Here is a 27357-nt window from a genome sequence, read left to right as displayed (position 1 = left end):
TGTCAGCGCAGAGCCCACTTCGGATCCTCTGTCCCCACTCTCTCTGCCCCTCCCCAGCTTGAGCACGCACACACACACGCACGCACTCTCTCTCAAAAAAAACAAACATTAAAAAAAAGTATAAACCTGGATAGTAGTATTAACTTTTTACAAATACTTTTTTCTGATAAAATACATGATTATCATTTTTTAAAACTTGGAAAATACAGAAAAGGACACACACACACGCACACAAATGAGTCATCCATAATCTACATTATCGCTCTCATCTATTTCCTTCTAGTTTCCGTGTGTGCATTTTTTGCATTGTTGAATCATACTGTTTATACAATTTTTTGTTTTTCTCACTTAACTTTTTATCATCAACATTTCTCCCATGAATTACAAACAGTTTTCTAACATTTTCTTTAGTGCTGCCCAGTATTCTATTGCCTGGCTGATTACCTATTTCTAACAATGATCTGTCAAATCTCTCATATGCCCCATGACTGGCTACCCAAAGATTTCTGACTAACAGTTTTACAAACTGTGACACATTTTGGCAGGCATGTCTATACATTACGCAAACAAACAAACATAACCAGCTTGCTTTCTTCCTAAATTACTGACTGTCCTACAAAGGCAGTCAAACCACCCAGATTAACTTTATCTCCCCCACAGGACCCAGAATGCTCATTTGTAAGGAGATAAGGAAGTCTCCCCAGTGTCTCAGATTCATTACAGAACCACTTAGACTGTGGTGCTAACATCCGTGTGTGCTTAAGTTTTAAAAATCACATCACATATTGGACTTTACAGAAAACACATGCTTAGCCATTCATACTTCCTTGAGCTATGGACAAACCAAAGCATTGTGTCCAGCAGCACAGTTATCAGTATCTGGACTATCGCTAAACCAGCAACAAAATGGAAACAGAACTACTGCCTTTTCTACATCTTTTGGGAGCTGAGAGTAAAAAGTGTTTTCCTGGGACCTGGAGAGCAGTGCTTCCCAAGCCAACATGTTACCTGGTTGTTGGGGCTGAGGTTCAGTAGCCTCCAGGATGAGTACATGAGGTCAGAGAAATGGTAGAGCAGCCGGAGCCTGGCCCTCGCAGTGTGAATGCTCACCTCCCTCAGCGCCCCATACTGCGGGGGGACCGCATCGGGCAGGCCCAGCTGCAGAGGTACCGACACACCTGCCCAGAGAGCAAATGGACACTTACAAAGGAAAATGCACTGCTTTCATTTTGAGTATTTGGCAAATTTTCAAACACACAGAGAAGGTGAGATAAGTGTACAATGAACACCCATTCCTACCACCTAAGTTCCCTAATTATTTGTCTTTATTTGCCATATCACATATTTATCAGTTCCTCTCTCCATCAATTCACCTTTATTTCTTGATGCATGCGTGTTGGTTTTTAAAGCATCTTTTTTATTTATCATTATGGAAACTTTTAATTTAATTTAGTTTTCCATTTAACTATGGGGCCTAAACAGTTCCTTCACAAGAAAACAAAAACACCCCAAATTCTTCCTTTCATATTCAGTAACTGCCATCTTCATAAAACACAAGATGTAAGCCAGGACTAGGTAGGCAATTCTGGAAAACGGAAATGGGCAACTCAGCAGTCACTTCCCACACTCACTAGGGATCTGAGAGAAAGTGACCATGACAGAAGGAAAGCTATGGGTGCATGGTTTATGAAGGCTTTGTACTGAGGAATAAGAGCTCTGCAGAAGCAAGGACTGTAAGGACCACATTCATGGTGAACCTCTTATTAAAAATGCATAAAAGAGTAAACATACAACACCCTACTTATTTGAGTTTTGTGTAAATAAAGATTTGTACAGCTCAGTTCCCAGCTTATTTTTATTCTAGTTAATTTTATTAATATTATTAGTAAAAGCTAACATTGAGTACTTCTATGTGCTGGGCACTATTCTAAGAGTTTCACACAAATTGTTTAATCCTGTAGCCCTTTACAATAGGGGCTATTTTTATCCTCATTTTACAGACAAGGAAACTGGGTCTGAAGATCATTCATTCAGCTTGCAAGTGGAGAAGCTAGGATTCAACCCAGGCAATGTGGCTCCAGAGTCTGGACTTTTAACCACCACACTGCATAGCCTCTCTCCTGAAGTGCAAGTGAAATCTCTCTGGAAGATGAAGAGGACCCTGAATACGTGGAATTGTCAGTGTGTGCATAGCACTGCTCATTCCAGATTCTGTTAATCAGAAACCATCTCCTGCTTGTTTGGCCTTACTTGGCAGTCCTCATTTGCTCTCTAAGGATACCTATCTAGAAGAAAAAATTCTCTATGGTGAGTCTCCCCAGGGACCTCTGGCTTAGAAGTAGAGGTCAGCAAAAAGGGAAGAGGATACTCAGTTCCCAGGCACAAGGTTGCTTTAGGGAAACTCTAGTCTCTTAGACACCAGAGAATGGTAGAAATAACGGGCTTAAGGGCCTGGAAGAGAAACAGCCCCAATATCAAAAAAATGCTTAAGAATGATAAATGCCCCACATTTGCAGGGAATGGAAGATGGACCCAATCTGGACAGTACTTGCTAGGATGTTAAGTACACAAATACACATTTTCTTAATATGTTTTTTTAGCTTTTTAAGGATTTAATAATAAACAAAAAGGTAGAAAACTGCCTATCGGTCCTACTACATGCTGGAGTAAAATGGCAACATTTTTTTTTTCTGTGTCTGTGTCAGTGCACAGACATCATGTTTCAAATGGTTAACTTGGGGGGGGGTGTGTGTGAAGATTTTGACAGATGGTCTCAGACCTTTTAATCTTTATTCTTAACAGCAAGCCTTAGAAAGCTATGATTCATCACTTCTTTCATATAAATATGAAAAAACACTTAGTTGCTGCTCTAAAATTGTACATTTTTGCCTAAGTGACAGGTTTTTTTCTTTGGTGGGGTGCAGAGAGGGAGTGCTTTGTGTGAGGTCTGCAGGAGAATCACCTGCTATCAAAGTATTTACAGGGCTGGCAGCACAAAGACTGCTTTGGCTGGGTGGGGAGGCCTGGCGGTTTCATAATGATGCCTCGATGCAGTCTGAAAATGGCAAGCAGACAGAGCAGCTGGGCACTGCTGAAAGAGAAGCTGCAGGAGAAGGGTAGTTCATCCCTCACCGGGTGCTCTTGGCGGGACAGGTGGCGCTGTCCATGCTGCACTGTGGCAGCGGCCAGCTGAGATCTGCCGGACATTTTTCCCTTGCAGGACTGTTACCAGGGTTGGTTCTCGAACATGGTTGGTGTGGCCTAAGCCAAGCTGGAAATAAATTACAAAAATACAGAGCCAATTACAAAGAGAAAAAGAGGAAGTCAAGATGATGAGATCTGCCTTAGGTGGTAGCAGATACAAATAAGTATCTGTACTAACCAACATCAATAAAATGAAGTTAATTCTGATTGTCTCTATCAGAATAGTCCTCACAGCTCAGACTGTCTCCTAAAAACCAAGCTGCAACAAGGCTATTCCAAATCTAGCAGTGAGTCTTAATGACTGAACACATCCTTGGATTCCACTTCTAGAGAGGAAATTAATTCATGAATAGTTTAAAAAAATAACAGAATGATCTACACAGCTTTTATTTAAAACACACTGATTTCCTTTTAAGATGGGATGCCTGGGTAACAATAAATAAACAGCTATAAAAACGTACACAGAAGCAGATTCTCATCTCCAGGTCTCTGTTCCTAGGGTGTGACTGGACACCCAGTGTTTCAGCAGCTAAGCACCTTGACATCATTAGAGAGAATCATGTCAAGACCCTGCCAGTGACCTCCCTAAGATGTCTTCGGCATCAACTCTCTTGTCATTAAGACACTGTGCATGCAAACCACGATGATGAGCAGCTTCCTCATCTGTTAACATAGTGATGAGGTGACCACAGAGTCACCGATGAACAATGGAGACCTTGAACTTGAGGGCCTCTGGCTCTATGGGCAGACAGGCCCAGAGAGGATTTACGGAGGAAGGGAATGTGGCTCTGCACGCAGGGCTGAAAGCCACTGTAGCAGCTGGCATCCTAGACATCTCCCACCCAAATCTGTGTCTCCTCCATATATAAGGTAGGCTGAATACATCAACTTCTTGAATCTTTTCTCAAGCTCTTAGAGGCTCAGTTTATTCCTCTGTAGAACAAGAATGACAAGACTTCCTGCAGAAACACAAATATACTATGGATACCATACTGTGTACAGTACTATGTCATATTATTAAACATAAAAGTATGGGTTCGTTCTTTCCATTTTCCAGATTAACTGATGCTCCTAAGACCTAATCTCACCCATTACCATAGTAAAAATCATGATGATGCCAATAGCAAATACCCCTGAAGTGCTGCTTACTATGTGCCAGGTACTTAATGAGTGTAGATACACACACACACTCAGTTAATTCCCTTAACTGCTTTGCTATACCATCAGATTTTTTTTAAAACCATGGTGTAATGCCTACTTGGCCACAATCAAGAGAGACACATACACAACTGGACTCACAAATAATTCAGTCCGTGTCAAAGTGATATGTATGAGGCATCGTGGTAGATCTTATGAGTTTCCTAGCTTATCCCTTTACCAAACGAGGAACACTGTCAGATTTCTAGAATATGAGGCAAGCAAGATAAATATTTACCTGCCCTTCTGAATTGCTCCCCCAGGCATACACATCTCCAGTTGATGCCAAAGCAAGAGTGTGCTCAGCTCCAACCGCCACATCTTCGATGACCACTCCAGCCAGCACAGGGATCTGCTGTGGTCGGTTATGATTGCGGGCACGCCCCTCTGGCAAGCCTATCAAGCGATCTGAAGAAATAGAGGAAATTTATGGATGGCATACAACAGTCCTTTATGTTTTCTAATGAGTTCTCTAACTTTTCTGGTGGAATGGCGATGACATATAGAACTCTTTAGAGCCAAAGCTGCTATTCTGGTAAGGTATACTGGATTCTGAGCGGATGAAGTTGGAAATTGTTTCTTTGCAAAATGTCACAGACTCCTTATTCATAAAATAAATAAATCTAAAATTAGCACCTTATTTCAAACCAAGAGGCACCTCCAGTATCCTCCTATTTGAGAGGATTGGCAGGTAGTTAAGAAAGGCCCTACAGTTCTTGTACTCTAAGAAAAGACGTTGCTCAACTTGCCTTGTCCTCAAACTGCCAGCCAACTTCTCCCTTTCCCTCTGCTGCCAAACTTCTAGAAAGTGCAGGCCAGCCCCTGTTACCCCATGGCCTCTAGAACTGTTTGGTTTGGCTACCTCCTGCAGCCTACCTTCCACTCTCACCACTACACTGAGACTGTACTGTCAAAAGCCATGAGCAGCTCCTAACTGCCTCTTCTCAGCAGCCTCTTCTCAGGCTCCAGCCCCTGGAGCTCCACATAACCTTCTGATGACCTGGCCTCAGCCCCCTCCCACCCTGCAGAGACTTCTCACTACCCTGGCTCACTGGCAACCTCTCTTTCACCCCTTTCAAAGCCAACTCTCCCCAGTCCTCTTTCTGTGCTCACCTGCCCTAGAGTTCCATCCAAGTCTTTTTATTCTATACTCTCCGTGGGCTTCCTGAGCCTGTTAACATGGTTCTAAGTACTATTATTGTGCATTATGCAAACCTACATCTCCATATCCAATTTCTCTGGAGTTCCAGATCCAAATCCCCAATAACTTGCTAGACATCTCCATACATATACCTAGAGTATATGGCTCCAATTCAGTATGACCTTAACTAAGTTCTTACCTACTTCCAAACCAGCTTCCTGTCCTCAGTTAGTGGCATTAGAGTTCTTCCAAGATTAGAAACCTCATTCACGACTTATTCCTTCCTCTTCCTCTTCCTCACATTTGCCTTACACCTTCCTAAGAAGTTCGATTTAAGAAGGTGAATATACTGCCAGGGAATCCCACAGTGGATGACTCGACTACGAACCACTCAAGATCTGAACCCTGAATGCCTATGAATTCCTAAGACCTGAATCCCCAGTCCCTGAGAGGGCTGGGGAATCAGACAGGATCCAGAGGAGCTCTGTTGGTCAAGAAGTGTTTATGGCAGAACAGTGGAGGGAGAAGAAAGGAGGATGGGAAGGGCTTTGGCAGGAACTCTTCTGGCAGGATCAAAGGCTCTGGTATGACAGACTATCAATGGGGAGAAGAGTTTGTCCTTATGACAAATTTCATGAAAAAGGAGCAGAAAAGTAGCTAGTGAGTGAAGGTCACAGTGGCCATTCATCACCCAGAACAAAACACAACTCAATTTAGAGCACTTTCTGTAAAACTGGAAGGCAAATGTTTCTGGAATACATGTGTACACAAGACAAGTAAAGTATTGCCTGGAAAATGCCTCACCTTGACCAAAGGTATACACATGACCATCTTTGGTTAATGCAACAGAAAACTGAGTTCCACAAGCAACCTTTTTTATTCCAATTCCACAAAGGACATCAACTTTCTGAAAAATATAAGCATAAAGCACATACTTTAAAAAGAAAATAAGAACACTTTTGAATTTGCCTATTGGCCTGTATAAACAAGCATTGTCTACTAATAAAAATACTAATTGTCACCTACCTGTCTCCACCCAAATTCACACTCCTAAATTGAATCTGTGGGAGGGAGTGTTGGGGACAGGGGCATTTGACTAAAATCCCTAGGACCCCAGGTGAGTGAAAGCATTTCTCTAGGCAACAGAGACCAAAGAGAATCCTGTGGCCTTTTAAATAATACTGCAAGACCATGTCCACGGGCTGCTCCCAGTTAGGCTTTTTCTACTTTCAGAGGTGATAATAACTGCTTTATATGCACCCCAGAGATGGTTTCCTGGCTTTCCACATCCCTAGCGGAATATTCAGCAGTCTAGATATCAAGATGTTACAGACTATATATGATAGGGCATCTGGAGTTGAAGATACATATTAAATATTCGTAAATCATGCTGCTTGTTAAACGTGTTAGGAAAACCCGCTAAAAGAATTGCACAGAAGGTCTTCTGCAGAGCCAAGAAACCTGTAACATACTAGCTTCTAATTTATTATTTTCTGCATTTCCTTTTTATTATTTTTTAAAAGGAGGCATATACCTCTATAATTCAGTGATAATAATAAGCTAAAATGGCAGCTGCAAGCATAAGGTTACAAGATTGTTCATGGTTCCATCCATAAGACACCTTGGAGACATGTTTATAACTATTTCTTCTCTAGATGGGAGATAGTCCTACATTGTTCAGCCTGTGTATGGAGACACAGGCTTCTCCATGCAGAATTTTTACATTCATTTTAGCAATTAATGGCTTATTTAAAACCAAGATCCAAAATGCTGGACATTTAAGAGTAAGTAATAGAAGTTTCCAAATTTCATTACGAATTTACTAAAATGTTAAAGGTAAATGATTTTCCAAGTAAAAAGAGGCACTGACACAAAGACAATACCGACCTGAGGGGAAGATTTTGCAGTGGAATTTCCTAAGCCTAGTTTTCCATAGTCCCCATCTCCAAAAGCCCACACCATGGAGCCGTCTGCTGATACTGCCAAAGTGTGGTTTAAACCACAGGCCACCTGGAGAAATAACAGGGTACTCAGTAAGACAAACGCATAGCACCTAAACCACATACCCGCTTCCAAGACTTCGGCTATATATATTTGTATTTTTATTAATTTCAGGACTTTCTGCATATGTTAACCAAAATGTGTAAGAAAAAATTCCTAATGTCCACAAAGAAAAAAATAACTTTTTCTTTCAAGGCAAAATCCTTTAAATACCTGTGGCTAACTCAGAATCAGAGAGCATAAAAGAGGAAAAAGTGCATATGACTAAAAACATTTATACGTTTGAGGAATGATACAGGAAAAGATAAAAATATCTCCTTGTTCAGAGATAGTCTCAGTGTATACAGGACAGGGACAATATTGCTTAAGAGCAGTAGCTACCCATGATGCTGCACTTCAGCCATCTACTTCAAAACTAGCAGACAGCAATGACAAAAATCTGTATTATTTAAAGGTTTTATATCAAGTTGTACTACAGAGGGGTTTTTAAAATATTCATATCCTGAATTAAGGCTTCTATATGTTGGTCACATTGTTTGCCTTAAAATGTTAATTTTCACATTGGGAAAAAAAATCATGACAAATGATCAAGTACACCAAACAAAATGTACATGAGGTTAAGTAGAACTGGTGATTCTAGTCTTCCTGAAAGAACAGAGTCTCAGTGCACACAGAGGAAATACGAATCTACGACCATGAAACATATTATGGATTTATTCCTTGCCTGTCCAATCTGATATCCCTCCAGTGCAGTCACTCTCTCTGGTAGTTTTTTGTTAGAGGTGTTTCCAAGACCCAGACGACCGTAGTCACCATTCCCAAAAGTGAACAGTTTGCCGTCTGAAGTTACCACTGCTGAGTGCTTGAAGCCACAAGACATCTACAGACAGAACCAAGAAGAAAAAAAAAAATTAAGAAGAGAGTATACTAAGAAATAAAGAACTCCGTCATTTTCGGGTAATAATATAGTAATAAACTTCACTGACAACTCTGGGTCTTCAAGACCAGTATGTCCGACCTGCCCAAGTGGCCCTCCTGCTCCTTCAAATCTTATCGCCTCATCATCCTCAGGAAGACCAAGCTGAAGAGCCTACATTGGAAGAACTGTTGCTATCCTGTAGCTGTGTACAGATGACCTAGACCACGTGTAATAGTAAATGTGGAAATGCTTTGTGAACGCTAAAGTGCTAGGCAATTTTACATTAATCACTAATTGACTTTCCAGAATATGTGTACAACTCAGCCTTGGTAACAATAATGGTAAATGGGAAGCTTTTCATTCAAACTGTGTCCAGAACTATGGGGCAGAAGCTAAACCCCACTGTTTTTCTTCCAAGGACCTGGAGTACCCCAGCCTGGGCCAACCAGCTGGTTCAGGAAAAAGGACTCCATTCTAACACCAAAGCCCATTCAAACTTCTGACAAAGTCAAGAATGAACAACCAGAAACAGTGGATCTCTTGTAATGATTGTATAATGTATTTTTACCATTATCTCCTGTTACATGAATTTGAGAACCCTATTCAACAGCTAGTATATTTTCATTCAAAGGCAAACTTATCCATGTCCTGCCTGACCTGCACCACTTCTTCTCCTTGTAAGGCCTCGATCTGCCTGGGGCGTCGCTGCCTGTCGCTGTTCCCGTGGCCGAGTTTGCCATAATCGCCATCTCCCCAGCTAAAGACCTCACCACTTTCAGTCAGGGCCATTGAGTGACCATCAGAACCACAAGATGTCACCAGCTGGGTCACCACAAATCCTGGAACAGAGCAGAAAGAAACCCAACAAGAATCACTGGATGTTAAAATTCTTTAGTTACAGCTGCTACAGAATACTCTTAGAATGGAAAAACACCAAAACTGCACTACAGTAATAAAAACAATGTCTTTAATTTTAAATCACATTTGTAGCCATAACTTAGTAAATTGAGAGCAGTCCCATAAAATAATGATGACCAGGAAGGAAAGGAGGGTGACGGAAACAGTTAGTCATTAAGGACTATGTTCTAGCCACTCCTATAAATGCTTTACCTGGATTATCTCTTCTCTATTTTCACATAAAACCTACAGGCAGATATTATCATCACCACTTTTACAAATGGGTAAACCAAGTCACAAAGAGGTCTAGTATAGCTTGTGCAAGGTCCTAGAGGCAGGACGTGGTAGTTCCGGCCAGGAGTCCCACCTTCCCATCCCCACTGCTGTGCTCTTCACACTTAGATCTCAAGGAAGAGAACTTAGAACTGTTTCGGAATTGGTTCTCAACTCATTATTACTTGTATGCTTTTAATACAAAAACCCTCTTTGCTCTCTTGTAGGCTTTGGAGTCAGTAAAAGTTGACTTAAGGAACAAGCCAGGGGCTCCTGCAGTGGTTTCTCCAGGGATATACTTTTTCCAAGTCAGAGAACTCTGACAGTCTTTGACAGCACTCTGAGAACTCTGTAAAAGTCTTTCGTACATTTGCACATATCCATAGAAACTGATTTTTACTCTTAAGGAAACACATGCATGATTATTGCTATTAATAGTTGTCTAATTTCAGTTTTGTAATTTTATAAGAATTTGTTTACAACAATCTTTATGGGTCTTAAAATAGTTATTTATATCATTGAATTCTAGCACTGCCATGAAAAACAGCTTGCAAAATAACAGCTTAAAATATGGAAATCAGGCTGTACATCCTAAATGAGAATCTAAATAAGTGAAAATCCTATTATGACTTTATCCAGCAAAGGTTTGAGATGAGTTCCAACATAAGCAAACATTCCTATGGTTAGTCCATATTTTCTGACCAGCTTTTTAATTGAGAATAATTTTACCTTGTAAGGCTGAAATAACTGTCAGCACATGAAGGTCATCTGAATTTCCTTGCCCCAATCTGCCATAACTTCCTTCCCCACAAGCCAACACTGTGCCATTGGCCTGGATGACAAAAGTACAATTCTGACCACATATGACCTAGTAAAGAAACACAGAACTATATTATCCTTCATTATACAGCCTTAACACTTAAAATGATTCTACATATACTTAGGATGCCTGTATTAATTATTTTATCCTTTCACTAAAGGGGATGAGTTGAAATAAGTATGGGGTTCCTACAAGCCCTTGATTGTTATAAAACTGCTTTCTTAAGGAGATGTAGGAGGCTCATCGGACTATTTAAAATCATTTAGAACTATGTGATCTACAGGAATTTCAGCCAGCTGTGCGGTGTTAAAATAATAATGTTAACAAAACAGACAGCGGAAAGGATGATGGGGAAATATTAAAGACTGGCTAGAGATCATCAAGAAGCAGAAGCCTGAGGAGATATACACAAGAAAGAGTAACGCATCCTGGGACTCACTAAGGTAGAGAAGAATGGGTAAGAAAGCAGTGGCTTGAGAAAGGGTTTGGGAATATAGTACCAAATTATTAGAAGAGGAGAGGGGTGTTAAAGAAATCTAGCTAAAAATCCCTGTAAGTTAACGGCCCTCGAACAGAATCAATAATTAGGAGCATGTTAACTTCTGTAAATATGTACTAGGCAGGTCTAATGCTGACGCACTTGAAAGCAAGAAAAACTTAGAAAATTAACAAAAACCCTAGAAATCTTTTATTTGGAGGCTATACATGACTTTGTTCAGTTATTCCTCACCACAGATTACACAATGGAAAAATTTTTTTTAATGGCGAGGGAATCAGAATTGTTAGTTCCCAAGTTTCTTCTCCATTTCTTTACCCAGTAGTTACCTGTTGGGCCTGTGAGAATGAGGGAGCTGCTGCAGGTACCATAACATTTCTTCCAGCTTCTGCAAGCTGTCCATGCCTGCCAGCACCCCACAGGTAGACATCACATTTACCTCCCAAGTGCCAGTCCTGGAAAACCACAATCATCTCAAAATTAGATTCATTCATTCATTCATTCATTCATTCAAGTATGTGCCAGCCTCTAAGAGAGACATGAGGTGACAAACACACACTTAAAATCAGAAGATTTACTGAGAACCACCATTTAGTTATCTTTACTGACCTCAGGTCTGGATGTTGCCCAAGACATAATTTGTTCATCCATGCCATTAATCCATTTACTGTTATCCTGTAAGACACAATAAACACCAAGATGAATCTTGCTTAATCAAAATGTATCTTTGCTTAACTAAGTCTTCTTTCCATAAAAGAACTTAGTAATACTGTAAGAAATTAAGAGGAGTTTTACAATCACACCAAATTTGACTATGCATGTTAATATTCTCCTTTATCATAAACAATTTTACTATCTACTATCACTATCACTAATACAATGGTGATTCGAAGCTAACCATTTATGTTTTCTGAGCACCAACAAGTACAAGAGTCACCACCCCCACGAACTAGCTGTACAGCAGTAGCAGGTCACTTCATCTTTCCAGGCTTCGATTTCCTCATCTACAAAATGACAAATTTGGGGCAAATGGGCTCAGAAGGACTCTTCTTAAATTAAAATTATATTTTATATCTATAAATAAATGACCTATACTTCGATAATTTCCCTCAATTCGTATTTCTGTTTTATACTGTATATTTATGTATTCAAATGTTTGTATGTACAAATATATATACATTTTTTAACATTTATTTATTTTCGAGCGACAGAGAGAAACAGAGCATGAGCAGGGGAGGGGCAGAGAGAGAGAGGGAGACACAGAATCCGAAGCAGGCTCCAGGCTGTGAGCTATCAGCACAGAGCCTGATGCAGGGCTCGAACTCACAAACCACGAGTTCATGACCTGAGCCGAGGTCGGATGCTTAACTGACTTAACTGACCCAGGTGCCCCCTGTATGTACAAATCTTAATTAAGCAAATATATTGTTAGATCAAGCGCTGGCCTGCACTATCTACATAGACATTTTATCTACATCACAGTTTCTATATCTAGACACTCTCAATTAGAATAAGAAATAACAACTGGAATGCTCTTCTATATTCTTACTTTATGGAGATTAAAACATGATTAGAGTGTCAAATAATTCAGAGTCTTTATGTGGAATAAATCTCACAAGATGACCCAGGAAAAGATGCTAAAATATGTATAAATGAGGTACTAAACGTGGCACCTATGGAGAAAAAGTGAGAAAATATGGGACTATGTCATTGAAAACCAACAAGTTTACAGGTGCTTCACAGTTCTCCTATAAACAATCTTTGTCACCATAGAGGGATGCCATAAGACTGAAAATGACTATCTGAAAGCAAAACATTTTAAGTTTATCTAAAGGCATGCTTCTAGCTATCCAAGCTAGGAAATCCTGAAGGTCTGCTACTTGCTAAACATCCATGATACAATCTCAGCTGCATATAACAGCAGCTAATTTTAGGCTTACCATTAGGAATGTAAGCTCATCCTCTGGAACAGGCTCTAGATCAGGAACAGTAAAAGATTCTGGAAATTGTGCTCCGTTGGTCAGGGCTTCAGCAGCTTTTATGGTGGTTGAGAAACATTCTAACCAGGCCCACTCATTTGGATTCCAGGATGCTGGGTCAGGGAGGCAGTTCTGGTGGTGTGGTGGCACTGGAGGGTTACATAACAGCTGATCCAAATGCAGTCCCACAGCGAGGGAAGCCAGACATTGCATATAGGGGCTATGAACAAGCTGATCGCCACAAACCACATGAGGCTAAGAGGAAATACAAGAATGTTAAGTTGAAGAGTCTGTACCAAATATTATAAATTAACCTACCAGGCACCTGGATGGCTCAGCCCGTTCGTTAAGTGTCTGATTCTTGATTTTGGCTCAGGTGATGATCTCATGGTCGTGAGATTGAGCCCAGCATTAGGCTCCACACTGGCCGTGGAGCCTGCTTAAGATTTTTCTCTCTCCCTCTGCCCCTCCCCCGCTCACACATGTCCTCTTTCAAAAGAATTAACCTGCTGTATTCTGAAAATCTGTAATTGTATTTTTTAAGTTTACTATTCTTTTGCACCTGAAACTAATATTACTGTGTATATTCAACTATAAATAAAACTTTAAAAAATAAAAACAAGAAAAAGTTCAGTTCTTTAAGATTTTTACTTTGAAATAATTTTAGATATACAGAGAGTTACAAGAGATAGAACAAGAATTCTTGTAAATCCTTCACTTAACTTCCCCTAATGTTAACACATAAGCATGGTACATTAATCAAAACTAAGAAATTAATATTGGCTACAATATTAACTAAACCACAGAACTTTATTTGGTTTCTCTACTAATGCCCTTTTCTGCTTCAGGATCTAATCCAGCACATCACACTGCATTTAGTAGTATATTTTCACTCTATAGTTTTTCATGAATAATAATGATAATGATAATAAAGGTAAAAAAGCAAGTAACTAAACCAAGGCAACCTCTTCCCTTCTCACATTTCCTCCTTTACAAGAGAATCCTGGTAGCCATCAAAGGAGATCACTCTTCTGTGGCCCTCCCTAACTGTGGCAGAGCAATTCTGTGAGACTCTGAGTAATTCAGAAAAGAGAACCTAGGCAAATGCATCAGTGAAGTTAACCGGGCACAGTAACAGTTGACTGTATTAATATAGCTTGGCTGAAAAAGAAGGAAATAACACCAAACAGCTCTGCCTAGGGGCAGCACACAGTGACTACTGAGGTCTGGAGGACAGACTACACAGTATCACAGCCTGGGCTACAGCTCCAAATTCCACTATTCCTGATTCTAGTATTTTAAGGACCCTACTCACTTCAGCCTTAGCTCTTCTACTTAACTTTCCACGTGGATTCATCTGATACACAGAACGTTTACTCCAACATCCATATCCACCCCCATCTCTCAACTTCAGGATGGCAAAACCACACAAAAATAGATTTATGGGTCACAAAAGATGATACTCTGAAGGTACAGGTATTTTAAGAAGTTTTGGAGTGAATAAGTAATCTGAAAAGAAATTATACCAACACTATACAAATTTGAGGGTTATTTTAAAATTTTACTCCCACTAAAAGTAAAAGCAGGCTGAGGATTACTCAACAACTGTTCTAGACATGACTTAACTTTATTTGATTCTACCAAACAGCCCCACTTATTTTCCTTAGACCTTATGCTCTTAATTGCTATGCAATTCAAATGCTGGAGCAGCAGTCATGTGCAGATCTGTAGCAGTGAGTGTAATTGGTTACCTTTTCATAGGCATACTGCTCCTGAAGCATCATGGGTAGCCGCTCCAGAAATGCTCTCATGCAGGGAGCCATATTTAATCCCAGAACACCCTGCTGTTTCAGTGCTGTCCTACAGGTTGCTAAAACATGATTGGCGGCAGCCCATTCTGCTGTACAATTCACGACCAAAACATCCTGTTGGAAAACAAATCATGCCACATAGTTATTTAAATAAAAGATAAAAGAGAGATCATTCTATTACCATTCATATCTGAAATCCTTCCAGTTATTCCATTAAACACGTTTGCTTTTTGGACATTTTATGCTGTACCTTTAATGCTATCGACTTCAAAACATCCTAAATTTTGCTAAGTAAAAACCAGTGAATAGGAACCATAAAATTTGTGAGCTACCTTGGCTTTGCTGATGCTCCTTAAAGAGACAACATTAATTCTTTGCTGTTTCATAGGACTTGCAGGAAAAGGTACCCAGTATACTTCCAAAGTCTGACATGACCACAGGGGTACTATAGGAAGGAGTACTCTGTCTGCTGAGGGACACATCTACAGGACAAGCAGCTGGGCTCTAACTGTGGCTCTATGATTTATCTATAAAGGCCACTACTGCCTTGGCTCTGAGTCTGTATTTTACTGTTTATACAGGTTTAGAGCTCAATTTTAGTATCTTTTACCTACATAAAAAATAAACCAAAGCAGCACATTGGCTCTATTCATTAAGGGTATGAAGAGCAAGACTGCAGGAGATAATGTCATCTCTGACTTACTTCGCAGAAGGGGGCTAGTATGTATACACGTATACATATTTGTGTGTGTGCGTGTGTGTATGCAGTAAGTATTTTTTTAACTAGAATATTAAATTTGAAAGTCAAGATACATTTTGTATACTCGAGTTAAAGGTCTTTGGGGTGGTCCTGTGGTCCTACTTTTTAAAGAAAATTCTTTTGAGACAATTTACTGTTATCTCAAAAGTCATGGCAGAAAGTAAAAATCCACTTTATAACTTCCAACGGAACTTAAGTCGTTTGATGATTAGGCATTTCGCCAAAATCTAGGGTATGGTAAGAAGAGTACTAGATTATAAATCAGGAGGCCTGGGTTCTAGTTTTCCTTCTGTCACAAAATAGTTGTATTATCTTAGGCAAATAATAATCCCTCTGGATATGAGTTTTCTCCCCTGTAAAGCAGGCTACTTAGACTATGATTTCTAAGGTACCTTATAGACTTATCCCCTACGATTTTAGAGAATTGTAAAAGTACCTTCGATCTATTTGAGCAAGCAGCTACCCCGACATCTGGAATCCATACTGTGGTCTGAATAGCTCCAGAGCCTATCACTACAGTTTGCAAGACAGAGCCATCCTAAAACGAGAAGTAGTTATATCAGTACACATTACTTAACCTTAGTCATTATTTACATTTTTTTTCATTTTATTTTATTTTTAAAATTTACATCCAAGTTAGCATACAGTGCAACAATGATTTCAGGAGTTCAGGATTCCTTAATGCCCCTTACCCATTTAGCCCATCCCCCCTCCAACAACCCCTCTAGTAACCCTGTTTGTTCTCCGTATTTAAGAGTCTCTTATGTTTTCTCCCCCTCCCTGTTTTTATGTTATTTTTGCTTCTCTTCCATTGTGTTCATTTGTTCTGTGTCTTAAAGTCCTCATATGAGTGAAGTCACATGATATTTGTCTTTCTCTAATTTCACTTAGCGTAATACCCTCTAGTTGTATCCACATAGTTGCAAATGGCAAGATTTCACTTTTTTTGATTACCGAGTAATACTCCATTGTATATATATACACCACATCCTCTTTATCCATTCATCCATCGATGGACATTTGGGCTCTTTCCATACTTTGGCTATTGTCGATAGTGCTGCTATAAACATGGGGGTGCATGTGTCCCTTCGAAACAGCACACCTGTATCCCTTAGATAAATACCTAGTAGTGCTATTGCTGGGTTGTAGGGAAGTTCTATTTTTAATTTTTTGAGGAACCTCCATACTGTTTTCCAAAATGGCTGCACCAGTTTGCCTTCCCACTAGCAATACAAAAGAGATCCTCTTTCTCCGCATCCTCGCCAACATCTGTTGTTGCCTGAGTTGTTAATGTTAGCCATTCTGACAGGTGTGAGGTGGTATCTCCTTGTGGTTTTGATTTGTATTTCCCTGATGATGACTGATGTGGAACATTTTTTCATATGTTGGTTGGCCATCTGGATGTCTTCTTTGAATTTTTTTTTTAACGTTTATTTATTATTGAGAGACAGAGAGACACAGAGAATGAACAGGAGAGGGGCAGAGAGAGGGGGAGACACAGAATCTGAAATAGGCTCCGGGCTCTGAGCTGTCAGCACAGAGCCCGATGCAGGGCTCGAACTCACAAACTGTGAGATCATGATCTGAGCCAAAGTCGATCCCCCAACCAACTGAGCTACGTAGGCGCCCCTGGATGTCTTCTTTGGAGAAGTGATTATTCATGACTTTTGCCTATTTCTTCACTGGAATATTTGTTTCTTGGGTGTTGAGTTTGGTAAGTTCTTTAAAGATTTTGGATACCAACCCTTTATCTGATACGTCATTTGCAAATATCTTCTCCCATTCCGTCGGTTGCCTTTTAGTTTTGCTGATTGTTTCCTTCGCTGTCCAGGAGCTTTTTATTTTGATGAGGTTCCAAAAAGTTCATTTTTGCTTTTGTTTCCCTTGCCTCTGGAGATGTGTTGAGTAAGAAGTTGCTGCAGCTGAGGTCAAAGAGGTTTTTGCCTACTTTCTCCTCGAAGATTTTGATGGCTTCCCATCTTACATTTAGGTCTTTCATCCATTTTGAGTTTATTTTTGTGTATGGTATAAGAAAGTGGTCCAGGTTCATTTTTCTGCATGTCGCTGTCCAGTTTTCCCAGCACCACTTGCTGAAGAGACTGTCTTTATTCTATTGGATATTCTTTCCCGCTTTGTCAAAGATGAGTTGGCCATACATTTGTGGGTCCATTTCTGGGTTCTCTATTCTGTTCCAATGATCTGAGTGTCTGTTTTTGTGCCAGACATTTTAAATTTACACACTTCACATTCACAAAAACATTTTAGAAAAAAATCTATATACTCTAGTGAAATTTAGCAACGTCTAATTATATAGGTACTACCCAATTTTCTGGGGCCTTTTCTAGATGACTTTAAAAATATATCAATAAGAAAAATTAAAGAGTGGAGAATTCTGAAAGGAGTTTCTTCAGTACCCAAAGTATTAGTACACAAAATACTCCTAGGGATGGTTGGGTTAATTTTTACCATATCTAAGTTAATGCATAAACATTTCTTAAGATAAAAATAACATCTGTACTCTTACCCTTAAAGACCAAATGTTCATGAGCCCACCTAGTCCACCAGACACGAGGGCCAACCCATCAGAACTAAAGGCAACAGTCCGGACAGGGGTGATGTGTCCCCGCAGCTGATAAACACATTTGGCTCCGGCTGATTTCCTATATCCATCCTGCAATTCATTTTGATTTTTAGCATATATTGAAATTAAAACAAACTTATAGATTCAAGATTTATAATTCATTCTTGGAAATTTTATATTTCAGTAAAAAACTGGGCAAGAGGGAAGGACAACTCTCTCATAGGTTTATCTTGAGAAAATAATAAAATAACAACGTGGTTCTCCTTGGCTCCTCTGAAACTGAGTTCATATTTTTTGACACCCTTCTAAGTGAATTTCCTATTCTTCAAACTGGCAGAAATTATAATTGTAAGTTCCAATTATCCCTCAGAGATAGAAAAATCCTAACTTCTGCTTTTTAATGAGTGTTTTAATTTTTAAATTTAGCTTTATGTAATTTTCATTTTTAGCTCCTAAAATTCATGAATTGCACATGTTGGTTCTATATAAACAGGCTCTTCTTTTTGATGGCCAATGGTTCTGTCTGTTACGTGGTGTCTAATTTCATGTTTGCATTGTTGCATCTTGCACGTTTTAATTTTTTTAAGTTAATTTATTTGGTGAGGGAGGGAGAGAGAGAGACAGAGACAGAGAACACGAGAGGTGGAGGGGCACAGAAAGAGGATCCCAAGCACGCTCTGCACTGTCAGCATAGAGCCCAAAGCAGGGCTTGAACCCACAAACCATGAGATTATCACCTGAGCTGAAATCAAGAGTTGGAAGCTTAACCAACTGAACCACCCAGGTGCCCCTGCCTTGCACGTTTTAGAAGTGAGATAGGTCTAAAGGGCTACTCTCTAGTACAAACAGAAAATCAGATTTATCTTTAGTGCCTCCACTTCCACTTCTTTTTCATTAAGAAAAAAATTTGTTAATGTTTATTATTATTTTTGAGAGCAGGGGAAGGGCAGAGAGAGAGGGAGACACAGAACGAAGCAGGCTCCAGGCAGTGAGCTGTGAGCACCTGTCAGCACAGAGCCCAGTGTGGGGCTCGAACTTACCAACTGCAAGATCATGACCTGAGCTGAAGTCAGATGCTTAACTGAGCCACCCAGATGTCCCTCCCAATTCTACTTCTATATTTTCCTCTCATTAGTGAGCTATTTACCTCTCCCTCTTAACCTCTTTGTTCCTGTCCTTAAGCTCCCTCTTCCTTCTAGTTATGACAGTGTATATTACCAGATGTACTTATTTATCCAGATATAACATAAGGTATATTTCTTCCAGGGGTATTTGTATCATGAGCAAAAAGAAAGAGCAACAGAAGGTGCAAACCGTTAGCTCAGGGATGCCATATGACTGGCCACCAAGTATTTTAAAGAATTTTAAGTCAGGTGCCAATGTTTAATATTGGGAGATTTGACTTAAAATGCTGGGCTTCTGGCTTCTATCAGGAAAAAAGAGACAATCTGGTAACAATAGCCTCATTTCTGGATGGCGGCAATCAACTCTCTGGCAGCCGTGTCCTTTATAGAAAGCATGTGTGTTTCTAGGTTTTTTGTTTTTACCCTCTCCACACCAACTCCCAGCTTTTTGAGTTTATGTTTCTTGTTTAGATGGCCTTATAAGCATCTATCTGAATCTGTAAACTTTTTTAAATCATTTTTTTTTTAATTTTTTTTTCAACGTTTATTTATTTTTGGGACAGAGAGAGACAGAGCATGAACAGGGGAGGAGCAGAGAGAGAGGGAGACACAGAATCGGAAACAGGCTCCAGGGTCCGAGCCATCAGCCCAGAGCCTGACGCGGGGCTCGAACTCACGGACCGCGAGATCGTGTCCTGGCTGAAGTCGGACGCTTAACCGACTGCGCCACCCAGGCGCCCCTTAAATCATTTTTTAAAAAATGTTTATTTATTTTTGAGAGAGAGAGAGAGAGAGAGAGAGAGAGAGAGAGAGAGAGAGAGAGAGAATGCGATCAGGGGAGGGGCAGAAAGAAAGGAAGACAGAGAATCCTAAGTGGCTCTGTGCTGTCTGCACAGAGCCCAGTGCAGGGCTTGAACTCACCAACTGTGAAATCATGACCTAAGCCGAAATCAAGAGTGGGATACTTAACAGACTGAGCCACCCAGGCACCCCCTGTAACCTCCTTTGAAGTTAAAGGAATTGTTCTTCATAGGTGGAATGTGGTATCAGCAGCAGATACTTTGGACAGGGGTGTTCCTGTGGTGTTCCCATTTCACTGTACCAAAGATTTAGGACTTCTCTATCTGTAGTACCAAATAATATCCATTACTATAAATGATCACCACTCAGTGTATCTTGAATGTCTCACTTTAACAAGCAATCATGCTGTCCTGACTTATAAAAAATAAGGCCAATTCAGAAAACACACAAAGTATGACAATTATTCATGTTTCTGACAATTATTCATGGATCTTGCCCTTTAAGATACTGAGTAGTGAGTATCTCGGTAATCAAAGGAGGATTACTTTGATAACACAAACCATCTTTGGTTTCAGATAAGGTCTTCAAAAGCACCAGAACATTTACCTGGCAATTTGACTCCTGGTCCCACCATCCTTCTGAACTAGTCACACTGGTCTGTGTGGTATCTTGTGGAATACGCCAAACACATACCAAGCCACTCTGACAGCCACTTAAAAATTAATCATGTAAAACCAAAACACATGTCAATATGCAGAAGTAAATATACTTTCAAAGAGCAATCAATTAAAGACCTGATAAAACTGTTACAATATTATTTTAAAAATTATTTGCAATAGGTATATGCTATAATCTTTTACAAGAATTACAAGAAGGATCGATATTCTAGCAACATCACACCCAGATAAGGAGACTGCATTCCAACTTCCGTATTTTGCCTTATTTCTCTAAGGTAATCTTATGGAATTATACATTATAAGAATAGTAACAGGCAAACTGTTTAAGACCACTGAAAAGCCATATTTAGCGCAAGTAACAGTCCATAATAATATAAAAATTAAGACACACACACACACACACACACACACACACACAAATTTATAACATACGTAGCCATCAGTAAATGCAATTTGGATCCTTTCCCAGGGAGGCTGCACCAAGCAATGCCATTTACAATAGATGGATGGCAGAGTGAATGTAGACAGCGCCAGCATCCTGAAATAGGCCCCCAGAGTTTCACATTTTCTTCTTTGGCACATGTCATAAGAATATGACCTGTTGGGTCCCACTTCATACTAACAAGAGTATCCTTAAAATGACAGGGAGAGAAAAAAAAATCATAGTAACCGTCCTTCACAGATACGTAAACTCAGTAATTTATGACCTATACTTCCATTACTCAATTATTTTGAAATCAACATTTTATGCAAATAAGATACCGTCATATCATTCCCAATCACAAGACAACTCACCCTTTAATATAATCTGCATTATATACACTTGCTACAGTCAAAGCTCAGTAAATGTTAGTTGAATGAATGAACTAGGAAATTCTGATTCAGAAGGAATTCAGAATTATTGACTTGTAATCATTAGAATAATGAAAAAGAAACTTAAAAAAAAGCATCCTTCATACCAAAATAGCAAACATTATGAGAATCTAAGACATATTGTACGTTTACATGGTTGCCGTCGTGTTCTTCTGACATTTTTTTATTTTTACCCTCCTTCACACTTTCAACCCCTGCCTTCATGCACTTATGTTTTGCCTAGATGGCCCTGTAAGCATCAGAACCAGCAACCCTTTTTAAGGTAAAGGAATCATTCTTCACAGATGGAATTTCTAGCATGACAGGGGGTGTTCCAAGGGTACTCCTATTTTACTGTTTTGGTTTTACTTCTTTCTTGGCTTGATGGCTTTCTTACACAGACCCTTCCATGTATATACATGGTCAAAAGATTTTGTGTAACAATAGAATATGAAATCATAAGTGAACTATGTTAAGAAAGTTTAAAGAAAACTAGTATCAAGCAATACTATAGTAAAAAAACAAGAAAAAGTAACCATCTGGGAAAGATGTTTTTACCTTATGTGCATCAATTAGAACAATGCCTCCTTTCTCAAGTGGTTCCTTCGTTCCCAGTAACAATTTTCCATCAAAAAATCCTACTGCAAATGGTCTGTCTTCACTGAACCAAGCAATGCAAGTTACAGACACTAACACGATTAAAAAAAAAATTTTTTTAAGAAAAAAATTTGACACTCATATGTCACTGTCTAACTTAAAAGACATATTTTTGCAACAAACATATGCTACCACAACCACTCCAAGTAAATTTCCAAACATCTCTTTGATGCATTTATTAGATAAAAGGTAGGCTGAGAGCAGGGATTCTGTGTAACTTACTTTAAAAGTATTATAATAAGTGACAAGGACTACCTCATTTTTAACCTTTTATTCTTTTCAGATGATTACTGAAAAGTTAAATTCCTTGCTGATTCCAAGTCCATGTACCAGGTTCCTTCCTTTTGGACCAGAATCTACTATGAAACTGAGAAATGAAATAATCCATCACAGAAAGAAAATTATCTGTCCCTTCTTTTGCTTAATATTCCTTACTCTATGTGTTTCCATATTTTACCAAACATGTTCTAACAATCTATATTCATATTTGCTTCTTCAAGTACACATAACTCTGGAAAACTACAAGAGAAGTAAGAAACAGTATTTATCTGTGGGAGTAGAATGGGGACATGTGGAATGAGTGGATGGGAAAAAGACTTTTCACTGCCTATCTTTTTAAACTTTAAGATTTTTGAACCCCATGAAGGTATTACCTATTTAAAAAAAAACCCTAAATTTAAAAAACACTTGTTCTATTCTGTGCCATTTAAGCTGGGACCGTGATCTGTGAAATACTCCACTCCCCCCAACAATTAAAAAAACCATGTAGTAAGATGTCTATGCATCCAAAGGGAACACAGAAAACAAATGAAAGGAGACTTCCTACTATCTCTTGTCATACCAGGAACGTCCCTCCTCCTCCTTCCATCTCCTCAATTTCATTTGTTAACAATTTCATCTCTACCAATGATTATAATTCTTTTCTCTTGGACATTCCTAACTTTCAAGGGAAATTGGCAGCCCCACTTAAGTTTCAGACACTCACACAAAGGATGAATGACTAATACAATACTATTAGATCTCATTTTGGCAGAGGTATGTGGTAGCTGTTGGGAGGGAATTATCTTTCAACGTAGTAACTAACTAAAACGAAATACCAACTGGAAAATTTAGAAAACAAAGCCAAAAGTAATATTAACTCTGCATTTTTGAAAGCAAGTGCCAAAAAAAAATAAGTTTTTTGATTGGGGGAAATACTTTCTTAATGAGACGCAAGTCATTTACCATCTTTTCGATAGCAATGTTCCAATTCTCGACGGTGCATGGTGGATACATCAACAACTTCTATCAGTCCTAGAGAGCCATCCATCCGTCCCACCAACAATAATTCTGGAGACTCTCCTGACCAGGCTGTAGCTGGACCCTCTTCTGGCCATGCCAGGGCAGATACCCAATGAGGCTGAATATCTACTAATCCTTTACCTCCTAAAGAGGGAGAAAATGTTAACTAGTTACTTAATCCTTAAAAACAATAATACAAAAATATTAATTCTAATATTCACTCAAGGCAGTCCTCAATTTCATAATAGTGTATTAATAAATACAATTATAAGGCAGGATCCTTCATTTATATACTATATATGATTATCAAATTCACAGGCTTTCCTATAACTACTAATGGGACAAAAATGATAGCTTTATTTATTTTAAAGTTTATTTATTTTTGAAAGAGAGAATTGTGACAGAGTGTGAATGGAGGAGGGGCAGAGAAACAGGGAGACACAGAATCCAAAGTAGGCTCCAGACTCTGAGCTGTCAGCACAGAGCCCAATATGAGGCTCAAACCACAAACTGTGTGATCATGACCTGAGATGAAGTCGGATGCTTAACCGACTGAGCCACTCAGATGCTTCAAAGTGATAGCTTTATTAAAGAAGGAGTAAAGGAGGGGCGCCTGGGTAGCTCAGTCGGTTGAGCATCGGACTTTGGCTTAGGTCATGATGTCATGGTTCATGAGCTCCACATCAGGCTCACTGCTGTCAGTGCGGAGCCTGCTTCTGATCCTCTGTTCCCTTCCCCTGCTCACATTCTCTCTCTCAAAAATAAATACAAACTTTTAAAAAAATAAAAAGGAGTAAAGGAAAATATTCAGTGCAGAAATGTCAAACACTTACATCCTTTCCTAATAATTACTGAAAATCAAATTAACGTAAGAAATTTCCCTAGAGTTAAGGCTAGCTTTTCCTTCAAATCTGTGAAACATAGAAAAGCCTTTCTTCAAATATGCAAAAACAAACAAAATTATGCAATAAGCCTAAGATTATAATAATTTTTACTTTCCAGAGACATATCATTAAAAATTGAAATGAGTTTGTACCTGTGAATTAGACAAAATTAGTAGAAATATTTCAAGTGATTCAAAAGAATGCATCACTGAAAACTCATAGCTCAAAACCTATTCTGAACACTTATAGTAGTATGTGAAAAGAATTTTTAGCTTACAATTACCAGGTTAGTCAAAACTCTTAGAAAGAGAAGTCAGGAAATGATCATTTCCTCTTTAATTTAAACTATAATATGCACACATCTACACAGTTGATGAACAGACTGTGAGTTTCAAGGTGAAAGGAAGCCACTGTTTGGACTCAGAAAGCTAAAAAAAAAAAAGGCTTAAAAAGTACCTTCAGTAATTTGCTAGTATTGGCATGACTCTTACCATTAACTTGCCAAATATTCACCATCTTTTCCAAGGCCCCAGCTAGATATTTGCCACTGATACTCCAGGAAACAGGTGAGAAACTTGGATCACTGGGTGACCCCAGGCTCTCCTCAGCATCTCCTTCTCTAAAATATAAAAGACACATATGGGATTCTAATCCCCATCATCCAAAAATATATAAAACCTCAAATCTTAAAATAAAGGTTTCATATGGACTGAAGTAAATAATAGAGACTCTTCATTTCAGAAGCTTGGCTAGCAGTATTTGACAATCACATATTTGCTAGCATTTGTCATGGTGTGAAAAATGTAGAATTAAAGAAGAGTGATGCTTAGATTACCCAATTACCATAGTAGATAATTCTCAACAAAGACATTCTGATTCTTTATGGGTTGTAAACCTGGTTATTATTCAGAGCACAATGATTCTTGTTTGCCTAATCTCTAGGGAAGCTCTCAGAAAGGAAATACCTATGCCAGCTATAAAACTATAAAGGCTGTTAACATTCTGTAAGAAATATCATTAATTCCTAAATAATCCTTAAAGAATGATGGAATATCAGCCTACTGTTTTACAGAATTTAACATTTATAATGCTAGCATAGTAGACCTTGATTTAATTCTAAGACACTGTTAAAATTTTTATTTTCTTAATTACTATCCCGGAAATTTAAAAACACACACCAGAGATATAGTAAGACTATTCTAAAAGAAAAACTGTAGGGGGCCTGGGTGGCTCAGATGGTTGAGCATCCGACTCTTGATTTCAGCTCAGGTCATGATCCCATGGTTGTGGGATCAAACCCCACACTGGAGTCCATGCTAAGTGTGGAGTCTGCTTAAGATCCTCTCTCTCAGAGCACCTGGTGGGCTCAAACAGTTATGCATCTGACTCTTGATTTCAGCTCAGGTCATGATTTCACAGTTTGTGGGATTGAGCCCTATGTTGGGCTCTGCGCTGATAGTGCAAAGCTTACTTGGGATTCTCTCTCTCTCTCTCTCTCTCTGCGCCTCTCCCCTGCTCTCAAAATAAATAAACTTAATCAGGGCACCTGGATGGCTCAGTTGGTTGAGCATCTGACTTCGGCTCAGATCATGATCTCCCAGTTTGTGGGTTCAAGCCCCACATCAGGCTCTGTGCTGACAGCTCAGAGCCTGGAGTTTGTTTCGGATTCTGTGTCTTCCCCCCCGCCCACCCCTCCCTCACCTGTTCTCTGTCTCCCTCTCTTTCCCAAATATAAACATTAAAAAAAAATTTTTTTTTAAATTTTCCCTTTCTCTCCCTCTGCCCCCTCCCTGGCTCTTGCTCTCTAAAAAATAAAACAAATTAAAATTAAGAAAAAAATAAAAGAAAAATTGTAATAACTTTTAATGACACTGTGATTACATTAATACAACCAAGATGAAGCATGTTTAGGACTCTTATTTTAAATGTTACACATGAGAGCTGATGTTAGCACTCACAATCTGTTGAACACACAGGTTTGTTGCAGTGAATATTGCTTCTTAGTAACATTCCATACCCGGATGGTACCATCATTGCCACTTGTAGCCAAAAGTCCTTTTTTATTACACCAAACACAAGTCATCACCTAGAAAGGTTGAAAAAGTCCAACGATTTTTAATTAAGTTTTTTATTTTAATTCTAGTATAGTTAACATACCGTGTTATATTAATTGCAGGTGCACAATACAGTGATTCAACAATCCTATACATTACTCAGTGCTCATCATGATTAGTGTACTTTTAACCCCTTCACCTATTTCACTCCCACTCCCACCCACCTCCCTTCTGGTAACCTTCTCTACAGAGTTCTGTTAGAGTTAAGGGTCCACTCTTTGGCTTGTCTCTTTTTTATTCCTTTATTCATTTGTTTTGTTTCTTAAATTCCACATATGAGTGTAATCGTGGTATTATCTTTCTCTGATTAATTTATTTTGTTTAGCATTATACTCTCCAGCTTCAGCCATGTTGTCGCAAATGGCAAGATTTCATTCTGACAAAGTCCAACATTTTTGAGCAAGTTTTGATTCAAATGATTTTGTCATTCTATATCTATCAAATTAAAAAATAATCTACCAGAAAATTGTAAAAGAAAAATATTCATGTTATAGCATAATATATACATGGTTTCACTCTTTCCTAATTGGCTTGTAAACATACATCTATTTGTATGGCTTTAAAGTACTATGCCTAAACTCATTTGAGTTATTGCAGACCTATGAGAATCTTTACTAAACATGTTTATTTAATTCAATAAAGTATAAATATTTCAACATATGTTATACAAAATAAACAACACAGACTAAGAAGTGACTTTTAAAGTGGGAATAACGGAAGTCAGTCTTCATTTCCTAAACTGCCCTTGTCAATGCTCAAGGGTCTGGTAAGTTAGATTAACACAGCGGTTAACAATTTCTTCTCCTCTTGCACATATAAGCCCTCATCTTTTGTGAGGTAATTCCCTTGGTTTTCTTCTCATCCCCCATCTGATTTTTCTATTTGTAC

The 27357-nt window shown here is 38.9% G+C and overlaps 1 protein-coding gene across 8 annotated transcripts in view; it reads right to left on the bottom strand.

Moving 5' to 3' along the window:
* HERC1 (HECT and RLD domain containing E3 ubiquitin protein ligase family member 1) overlaps positions 1-27357 on the bottom strand; it is a 191001-nt gene that overhangs the window by 9752 nt on the left and 153892 nt on the right. For all 8 annotated transcript variants that reach the window (XM_047861940.1, XM_047861948.1, XM_047861945.1 and 5 more), the window contains exons 52-71: positions 26314-26441; positions 24847-24974; positions 23415-23615; positions 22092-22222; positions 21114-21313; positions 20611-20716; positions 18023-18169; positions 15935-16036; positions 14679-14852; positions 12889-13182; positions 11558-11623; positions 11278-11403; positions 10362-10500; positions 9120-9301; positions 8268-8423; positions 7430-7552; positions 6347-6449; positions 4640-4809; positions 3133-3271; positions 1009-1178 (exon numbers count right to left, since the gene is read on the bottom strand). In XM_047861940.1, coding sequence (XP_047717896.1) covers positions 1009-1178; positions 3133-3271; positions 4640-4809; positions 6347-6449; positions 7430-7552; positions 8268-8423; positions 9120-9301; positions 10362-10500; positions 11278-11403; positions 11558-11623; positions 12889-13182; positions 14679-14852; positions 15935-16036; positions 18023-18169; positions 20611-20716; positions 21114-21313; positions 22092-22222; positions 23415-23615; positions 24847-24974; positions 26314-26441 — 2985 coding nt within the window. The remainder of the gene's footprint in view (positions 1-1008; positions 1179-3132; positions 3272-4639; positions 4810-6346; positions 6450-7429; positions 7553-8267; positions 8424-9119; positions 9302-10361; positions 10501-11277; positions 11404-11557; positions 11624-12888; positions 13183-14678; positions 14853-15934; positions 16037-18022; positions 18170-20610; positions 20717-21113; positions 21314-22091; positions 22223-23414; positions 23616-24846; positions 24975-26313; positions 26442-27357) is intronic.

Source organism: Prionailurus viverrinus, chromosome B3 (genome assembly GCF_022837055.1).
Source record: "Prionailurus viverrinus isolate Anna chromosome B3, UM_Priviv_1.0, whole genome shotgun sequence".
Lineage (NCBI taxonomy): Eukaryota > Metazoa > Chordata > Mammalia > Carnivora > Felidae > Prionailurus > Prionailurus viverrinus.
This window is presented reverse-complemented; position numbering and strand designations above follow the sequence as displayed.